The sequence below is a fragment of the Labrus mixtus genome, chromosome 6 (genome assembly GCF_963584025.1).
Source record: "Labrus mixtus chromosome 6, fLabMix1.1, whole genome shotgun sequence".
Taxonomy (NCBI): Eukaryota; Metazoa; Chordata; class Actinopteri; order Labriformes; family Labridae; genus Labrus; species Labrus mixtus.
Genome location: NC_083617.1, coordinates 2,237,022 through 2,247,150, shown reverse-complemented (window position 1 = coordinate 2,247,150; position 10,129 = coordinate 2,237,022). Strand labels below are relative to the sequence as shown.

The 10,129-nt window shown below is 43.1% G+C and overlaps 1 protein-coding gene across 1 annotated transcript in view; it reads right to left on the bottom strand.

Annotated features, from left to right (window-relative positions):
* LOC132976061 (B-cell receptor CD22-like) overlaps window positions 1–1,199 on the bottom strand; it is a 6,528-nt gene extending 5,329 nt beyond the window's left edge. The window contains exons 1-2 of the mRNA XM_061040998.1: window positions 1,181–1,199; window positions 712–945 (exon numbers count right to left, since the gene is read on the bottom strand). Coding sequence (XP_060896981.1) covers window positions 712–945; window positions 1,181–1,199 — 253 coding nt within the window. The remainder of the gene's footprint in view (window positions 1–711; window positions 946–1,180) is intronic.
* Between the last annotated feature and the right edge of the window lie 8,930 nt (window positions 1,200–10,129).

The window sequence follows — 10,129 nt, the reverse complement described above, 5'->3', positions numbered from 1 at the left end:
GGGGCGTCCAAAACGGCCGTGTGGCAGGGCGTGTCTTAAAAGCGCCTACCTTCTCTGGTCCAAACAAATCCAGAGCATTCAGGAGCAGAATCTAAAGTTAGAAGGAGGACATACTGGCTGCTGCATTGTTGTCAGAGAAGCCAGCACTTCAACATGTTTCCATAATGATCAGATAGTAAGATACCTTTATCATCTCACTCTCTACACATCTCACTGATTGGACCTTTAAAGGCTCTGTGTGATGGTGTGATGGTGTGAATCAGTGAAGACTGTAAATAAACTCACACACTGGAGGAGACGGGAACTTCTCATGTCCTTGTACAGCACAGGAATAACTGTCTGTCTGAAGAACCTGCTCTGGTGAATAATAAGATGATGTTTCATCTTTGATTTCCTCTCCATTCTTGAACCAGATGAAGGAGGTTTCATCAGGACATCTGTTGAAACATATAAAGAGGAGTACAGCCTGATGTCTGCTCACCAGCACCTGGAGATCTGAACCTGTGTAGAAATATCAGCACACAAACATGTAGTAAATACATTAATATACAGCATATTATAAACTGTGAGCTCAGAGAATAAAGTGTGAAATATTACCTGAGACAGTCAGGTAGACCCCAGATCTACTTAAATATCTGATGATGTTTGTTTTCAATATGAACCTGTATCTAGCCCTGTCTGTCTCTCTCACGTCTGTGATTCTCAGAGTACAGTTGTTCCCCACACAGGTATTCTGCACACGGCCTGAATACTTGGAGTCTTCTTTAACATCTACTTTATAGTCATGATCATCAGTAGACCAAAATGTTTCCTGAAGTGTGTTAACTTCCTCGTTTATTCCCTCTGGGTATGTGAAGGTGCAGCTCATCTCCACAGTCGATCCTTTAGGGGCACAGATCGCCTCAGAAGAGTACGTCACATCCCAGAGATCCTGAACATAACCCGCTGAAACACAGAGAACATCAGGAACAACCATCAACATTCATAACTTTCAGAAGAAAAAATAAAAACCTCAACATATCTCAACGTCTAAAAATCATCTGATCACGATTCTATCCAGCTGTAATCACTTTAAAGACTCAAAAATGTAAACAGGCTTTTTTAGAATGGGTGTGTATGTGACTTCATGTGCTTCTGCAGCCAGCCTCTAGTGGACACTCGAGGAACTGCAGGATTTTACACTTCAGTATCTGCTTCATGTTTGCACACGTGATGTTTGTTACAGTTTGACGTTGAGATGTGATGATCCTTTAATATTTTGTTTTAGGGGTGCCAGTCATGTCTCTCTCCTGGCATTTAAGATAAGTCAGTTGTTTTTTGTCGTTTTAAGTTTTAGTTGAGTTTTTTGTTTGGATTATTTGAACCAAAAAGTTACACAAGGATTGTAAACAAAAAGTGTACACCCTTACATTAAATGATAAAACCCCACAAATAGAAACTCCACAACCAATGTAGGCCTAATTCAAAGCAAAATAGTATTATATTAATGAACTCCGTGAACAACAATATAAACTCAAACACTCAACCCACACAAAAATAACAAATACTCAATATCCCACAATCCCTCAGTCCTCACAAAGTAAAAAAGAAACAGTCCAACTCAAAATTCCACTTCAGGTTTTTACTCAGTTCCAACAAAAAATGGGGAAAAGATCTTCAGTTCAGTTTATGAAAACAAACAAAATAATATCTACCTTTCGGCGAAATAAAGAAGTCAGTTTTAGCTGTATGCTACACACGTCAGTCAGTCTGTCGAAAAGGTCAGTCCAGTCCAGTCAGTCCGGAATCCAGTGCTGGTTTTGGCTGCTGTGTTGAGGGACGTGACCGACTTCCGTGTTTGTGTAACGGAGTTAATGATTCCACTTGCCATCACTTGGCATAGAATGTCTTTATTTGACTATTTCTATTGTTTAAATACTGTTTATAATTCATTCTAATGAGTATCCACTGGGACTCTGTGTAACATGAGCGCCCTCTGCTGGTGCCCCTGCAGACTTGAGCGGTGCAGCCCGTGTATCTTTGCCAGTCTGCACTATGCTGTCCCCGTGGTAAGTTTATGTGTAAATGAGCTCCGCTAAAATACTATAAAATATGTTCGTTTTTCTTGATAAAAGTAATATTTTTCCATTTCACATGTTTGAGAGAATCTCTGAAATTATTGTAAAACTTTTCTGTGATCATTTGGATGACAGGTGAAGAGTGAAGGCGAACTATCCGTGAGGGTAATGGAGATCAGGGTGATCGGAGTTGTTGATGACGGTGGAAAATGAGACAAGGGATTAACTGCCTTGCTGATTTTCGAACATGTTTTTTAGCGTGTTTTTTTCTACGATCTCTCTGTCACTCTCAGCTCTCCTCTCCTGCTGCCCTCTGTACTGCTCAGCCCGAGTGAATGAAATACAGGGGAGAATTGAATGAGGCGCGATGGGTGAGCGAGTAGCCAGAGGGAAGTGGGTGTGAATGTAGGCGATTTGGGGGTGTAAACTTGTCGTGAAAACAACAGAGTGTCCAGAGTGTCACATGTCGCTGCTTGGTTGGTAGGTAGAATTAGCTTCATATCATTGTATTTAATGATGAGTGTTTCACTGTATTAGAGAGAATCTGAGACTTGTGCTTTGGTATATGTCAAGAAAAAGAGGTGAACTTCCTGTTAGACGTGAAAACGGATGATTCAAACTAAAGTCAGAAAACGACTTCATGTGTGGAGACGTCACATCACAGAATACGAGACAGTGTTTGTAGTATTTCTGAGAGTAACAGGGATCCTGAAACACAAAGTGCAGAACTAAGCACTAGTGTTGTAGTACTCCAAATCAGTCTTGGTCTCAGGACCACTTTTTGAAGGTCTCGGTCTCTGACTGGGCGGACTCAGGATTTCAAATAAAGACCGTTCAAGACCACCACTGATCGGCTATTTCTCCACGTCATCACTGAGATCAGAAGGAAAACTTCCTCTTTTTAAAAGAACAAATAACTTCAATTCATTTATAGTTAGATTTTTATCCCCCGGTTACGACCGCAACCTTCCCTGTGTTACACTTCCATCACTGCAACACCTGTTGGTTTGACCTGATAACTGCTCTCATATCTGACAAACCGAGGGGTGTCCAAAATGGCCGTGTGGGGGGGTGTGTGTGTGTGGGGGGGGGTGTCTTAATTGATTGTCTCATCACTGAGATTAGAAGGAAAACATCAGCAGTGCTCAGGAAGTGTACTGGCACCTCTCACACTACTAGACCAATTATCAGACTTGCTCTGCACCAGAACTTGAACCAGCGACCCTCAGTTTCCCAACCCAAGTCCAAAAAGACTCAAAGCTCTTTTACACCGCAGGTCACACCTCCACGTTCACACACTGATGGTAGAGGCTGCTGAGTAAAGAGTCCATCAGTATTAACTCATCCATTCATACACATTCACACACTGATGGTAGAGGCCGCTGAGTAAAGAGTCCGTCAGTATTAACTCATCCATTCATACACATTCACACACTGATGGTAGAGGCCGCTGAGTAAAGAGTCCGTCAGTATTAACTCATCCATTCATACACATTCACACACTGATGGTAGAGGCCGCTGAGTAAAGAGTCCGTCAGTATTAACTCATCCATTCATACACATTCACACGCTAATGTAGAGGCCGCTGAGTAAAGAGTCCGTCAGTATTAACTCATCCATTCATACACATTAACACGCTGATGGTAGAGGTCGTCAGTATTAATTCATCCATTCATACACATTCACACGCTAATGTAGAGGCCGCTGTGTAAAGAGTCCGTCAGTATTAACTCATCCATTCACACACTGATGGTAGAGGCCGCTGTGTAAAGAGTCCATCAGTATTAACTCATCCATTCATACACATTCACACGCTGATGGTAGAGGCCGCTGAGTAAAGAGTCCGTCAGTATTAACTCATCCATTCATACACACTCACACGCTGATGGTAGAGGCCGCTGAGTAAAGAGTCCATCATTGTTAACTCATCCATTCACACACTGATGGTAGAGGCCGCTGTGTAAAGAGTCCATCAGTATTAACTCATCCATTCATACACATTCACACACTGATGGTAGAGGCCGCTGAGTAAAGAGTCCGTCATTATTAACTCATCCATTCACACACTGATGGTAGATTCCGCTGAGTAAAGAGTCCGTCAGTATTAACTCATCCATTCATACACATTCACACACTGATGGTAGAGGCCGCTGAGTAAAGAGTCCGTCAGTATTAACTCATCCATTCATACACATTCACACACTGATGGTAGAGGCCGCTGAGTAAAGAGTCCGTCAGTATTACCTCATCCATTCATACACATTCACACGCTGATGGTAGAGGCCGCTGAGTAAAGAGTCCGTCAGTATTAACTCATCCATTCATACACATTCACGCACTGATGGTAGAGGCCGCTGTGTAAAGAGTCCATCAGTATTAACTCATCCATTCACACACTGATGGTAGAGGCCGCTGTGTAAAGAGTCCGTCAGTATTAACTCATCCATTCATACACATTCACACGCTGATGGTAGAGGCCGCTGAGTAAAGAGTCCGTCAGTATTAACTCATCCATTCATACACACTCACACGCTGATGGTAGAGGCCGCTGAGTAAAGAGTCCATCAGTGTTAACTCATCCATTCACACACTGATGGTAGAGGCCGCTGTGTAAAGAGTCCATCAGTATTAACTCATCCATTCATACACATTCACACACTGATGGTAGAGGCCGCTGAGTAAAGAGTCCGTCAATATTAACTCATCCATTCACACACTGATGGTAGAGGCCGCTGAGTAAAGAGTCCATCAGTATTAACTCATCCATTCACACACTGATTGTAGAGGCCCCTGAGTAAAGAGTCCGTCAGTATTAACTCATCCATTCATACACACGTTGATGGTAGAGGCCGTTGTGTAAAGAGTCCGTCAGTATTAACTCATCCATTCATTCACATGCTGATGGTAGAGGCTGCTGAGTAAAGAGTCCGTCAGTATTAACTCATCCATTTATACACATTCACACACTGATGGTAGAGGCTGCTGAGTAAAGAGTCCATCAGTATTAACTCATCCATTCATACACATTCACACGCTGATGGTAGAGGCCGCTGAGTAAAGAGTCCGTCAGTATTAACTCATCCATTCATACACATTCACACGCTGATGGTAGAGGCCGCTGAGTAAAGAGTCCATCACTATTAACTCATCCATTCACACACTGATGGTAGAGGCCGCTGAGTAAAGAGTCCGTCAGTATTAACTCATCCATTCATACACATTCACACACTGATGGTAGAGGCCGCTGAGTAAAGAGTCCATCAGTATTAACTCATCCATTCATACACATTCACACGCTGATGGTAGAGGCCGCTGTGTAAAGAGTCTGTCAGTATTAACTCATCCATTCATACACATTCACACGCTGATGGTAGAGGCTGCTGATTAAAAAGTCCGTCAGTATTAATTCATCCATTCATACACATTCACACGCTGATGGTAGAGGCCGCTCAGTAAAGAGTCCGTCAGTATGAACTCATCCATTCCTACACATTCACACGCTGATGGTAGAGGCCGCTGAGTAAAGAGTCCGTCAGTATTAACTTATCCATTCATACACATTCACACGCTGATGGTAGAGGCCGTCAGTATTAATTCATCCATTCATACACATTCAAACGCTAATGTAGAGGCCGCTGAGTAAAGAGTCCGTCAGTATTAACTCATCCATTCATACACACTCACACGCTGATGGTAGAGGCCGCTGAGTAAAGAGTCCGTCAGTATTAACTCATCCATTCACACACTGATGGTAGAGGCCGTTGTGTAAAGAGTCCGTCAGTATTAACTCATCCATTCATTCACACGCTGATGGTAGAGGCCGCTGAGTAAAGAGTCTGTCAGTATTAACTCATCCATTCATACACATTCACACGCTGATGGTAGAGGCCGCTGAGTAAAGAGTCCGTCAGTATTAACTCATCCATTCATACACATTCATACGCTGATGGTAGAGGCCGCTGAGTAAAGAGTCCGTCAGTTTTAACTCATCCATTCATACACATTCACACGCTGATGGTAGAGGCCGCTGAGTAAAGAGTCCGTCAGTATTAACTCATCCATTCACACACTGATGGTAGAGGCCGCTGTGTAAAGAGTCCGTCAGTATTAACTCATCCATTCATACACATTCACACGCTGATGGTAGAGGCCGCTGAGTAAGGAGTCCGTCAGTATTAACTCATCCATTCATACACATTCACGCGCTGATGGTAGAGGCCGCTGTGTAAAGAGTCCGTCAGTATTAACTCATCCATTCATACACATTCACACGCTGATGGTAGAGGCCGTCAGTATTAATTCATCCATTTATACACATTCACACGCTAATGTAGAGGCCGCTGAGTAAAAAGTCCGTCAGTATTAACTCATCCATTCATACACATTCACACGCTGATGGTAGAGGCCGCTGAGTAAAGAGTCCGTCAGTATTAACTCATCCATTCATACACATTCACACGCTGATGGTAGAGGCCGCTGAGTAAAGATTCCATCACTATTAACTCATCCATTCACACACTGATGGTAGAGGCCGCTGAGTAAAGAGTCCGTCAGTATTAACTCATCCATTCATACACATTCACACACTGATGGTAGAGGCCGCTAAGTAAAGAGTCCATCAGTATTAACTCATCCATTCATACATATTCACACACTGATGGTAGAGGCCGCTGTGTAAAGAGTCCGTCAGTATTAACTCATCCATTCATACACATTCACACGCTGATGGTAGAGGCTGCTGTGTAAAGAGTCCGTCAGTTTTAACTCATCCATTCATACACATTCACATACTGATGGTAGATGCCGCTGAGTAAAGAGTCCGTCAGTATTAACTCATCCATTCATACACATTCACACACTGATGGTAGAGGCCGCTGAGTAAAGAGTCCATCAGTATTAACTCATCCATTCACACACTGATTGTAGAGGCCCCTGAGTAAAGAGTCCGTCAGTATTAACTCATCCATTCATACACACGTTGATGGTAGAGGCCGCTGAGTAAAGAGTCCGTCAGTATTAACTCATCCATTCATTCACATGCTGATGGTAGAGGCTGCTGAGTAAAGAGTCCGTCAGTATTAACTCATCCATTTATACACATTCACACACTGATGGTAGAGGCTGCTGAGTAAAGAGTCCATCAGTATTAACTCATCCATTCATACACATTCACACACTGATGGTCGAGGCCGCTGAGTAAAGAGTCCTTCAGTATTAACTCATCCATTCATACACATTCACACACTGATGGTAGAGGCTGCTGAGTAAAGAGTCCGTCAGTATTAACTTATCCATTCATACACATTCACACGCTGATGGTAGAGGCCGCTGTGTAAAGAGTCCATCAGTATTAACTCATCCATTCATACACACGTTGATGGTAGAGGCCGTTGTGTAAAGAGTCCGTCAGTATTAACTCATCCATTCATTCACACACTGATGGTAGAGGCCGCTGAGTAAAGAGTCCGTCAGTATTAACTCATCCATTCATACACATTCACACACTGATGGTCGAGGCCGCTGAGTAAAGAGTCCATCAGTATTAACTCATCCATTCATACACATTCACATACTGATGGTAGAGGCCGCTGTGTAAAGAGTCCGTCAGTATTAACTCATCTATTCATACACATTCACACGCTGATGGTAGAGGCCGTCAGTATTAACTCATCCATTCATACACTGATGGTAGAGGCCGCTGTGTAAAGAGTCCATCAGTATTAAGTCATCCATTCATACACATTCACACGCTGATGGTAGAGGCCGTCAGTATTAATTCATCCATTTATACACATTCACACGCTAATGTAGAGGCCGCTGAGTAAAGAGTCCGTCAGTATTAACTCATCCATTCATACACATTCACACACTGATGGTAGAGGCCGCTGAGTAAAGAGTCCATCAGTATTAACTCATCCATTCATACACATTCACACGCTGATGGTAGAGGCCGCTGTGTAAAGAGTCCGTCAGTATTAACTCATCCATTCATACACATTCACACGCTGATGGTAGAGGCTGCTGAGTAAAAAGTCCGTCAGTATTAATTCATCCATTCATACACATTCACACGCTGATGGTAGAGGCCACTCAGTAAAGAGTCCGTCAGTATTAACTCATCCATTCCTACACATTCACACGCTGATGGTAGAGGCCGCTGAGTAAAGAGTCCGTCAGTATTAACTTATCCATTCCTACACATTCACACGCTGATGGTAGAGGCCGCTGTGTAAAGAGTCCGTCAGTATTAACTCATCCATTCATACACATTCACACGCTGATGGTAGAGGCTGCTGAGTAAAAAGTCCGTCAGTATTAATTCATCCATTCATACACATTCACACGCTGATGGTAGAGGCCACTCAGTAAAGAGTCCGTCAGTATTAACTCATCCATTCCTACACATTCACACGCTGATGGTAGAGGCCGCTGAGTAAAGAGTCCGTCAGTATTAACTTATCCATTCATACACATTCACACGCTGATGGTAGAGGCCGTCAGTATTAATTCATCCATTCATACACATTCAAACGCTAATGTAGAGGCCGCTGAGTAAAGAGTCCGTCAGTATTAACTCATCCATTCATACACACTCACACGCTGATGGTAGAGGCCGCTGAGTAAAGAGTCCGTCAGTATTAACTCATCCATTCATACACATTCACAGGCTGATGGTAGAGGCCGCTGAGTAAAGAGTCCGTCAGTTTTAACTCATCTATTCATACACATTCACACGCTGATGGTAGAGGCCGCTGAGTAAAGAGTCCGTCAGTATTAACTCATCCATTCATACACATTCACAGGCTGATGGTAGAGGCCGCTGAGTAAAGAGTCCGTCAGTTTTAACTCATCTATTCATACACATTCACACGCTGATGGTAGAGGCCGCTGAGTAAAGAGTCCGTCAGTTTTAACTCATCTATTCATACACATTCACACGCTGATGGTAGAGGCCGCTGAGTAAAGAGTCCGTCAGTATTAACTCATCCATTCACACACTGATGGTAGAGGCCGCTGAGTAAAGAGTCCGTCAGTATTAACTCATCCATTCATTCACACACTGATGGTAGAGGCCGCTGTGTAAAGAGTCCGTCAGTATTAACTCATCCATTCATACACATTCACACCCTGATGGTAGAGGCTGCTGTGTAAAGAGTCCGTCAGTTTTAACTCATCCATTCATACACATTCACATACTGATGGTAGAGGCCGCTGAGTAAAGAGTCCGTCAGTATTAACTCATCCATTCATACACATTCACACACTGATGGTAGAGGCCGCTGAGTAAAGAGTCCATCAGTATTAACTCATCCATTCACACACTGATTGTAGAGGCCCCTGAGTAAAGAGTCCGTCAGTATTAACTCATCCATTCATACACACGTTGATGGTAGAGGCTGCTGAGTAAAGAGTCCGTCAGTATTAACTCATCCATTCACATGCTGTTGGCAGAGGCTGCTGAGTAAAGAGTCCGTCAGTATTAACTCATCCATTCATACACACTCACGCTGATGGTAGAGGCTGCTGAGTAAAGAGTCCGTCAGTATTAACTCATCCATTCATACACACTCATACCCCCTCGACTTTCCAGTTAAGAAACGACCGATTCTACCACTGAGCCACAGCAGACCCTCTTACAGATCAACTTGTCCATCATGAGTTCGATTGGAACCTACACATTTATGTACTTCTGCACTTCTACCCGTGTACCGAGCATTTGCACTTCCTGTTCTATGTTTTGTCCGTGCGTTATTAAGTTTATGTGACTCTCCCTGCAACCAGATTTACCTACAGGTACAAATACAGTCACCTGTACCTGATCCACTTTTCACACAGATCACCTTCAGTCTGTATTAATCAGTCCCACATTTTATGAAGGTAGATATGTTGCAAAATAGGAGAGTCTGTAGAATGTGATGTGAGAGCTTGTAGAATGTGATGTGAGAGCTTGTAGAATGAGATGTGAGAGTTTGTAGAATGAGATGTGAGAGTTTGTAGAATGAGATGTGAGAGTTTGTAGAATGTGATGTGAGAGTTTGTAGAATGAGATGTGAGAGTCTGTAGAATGTGAT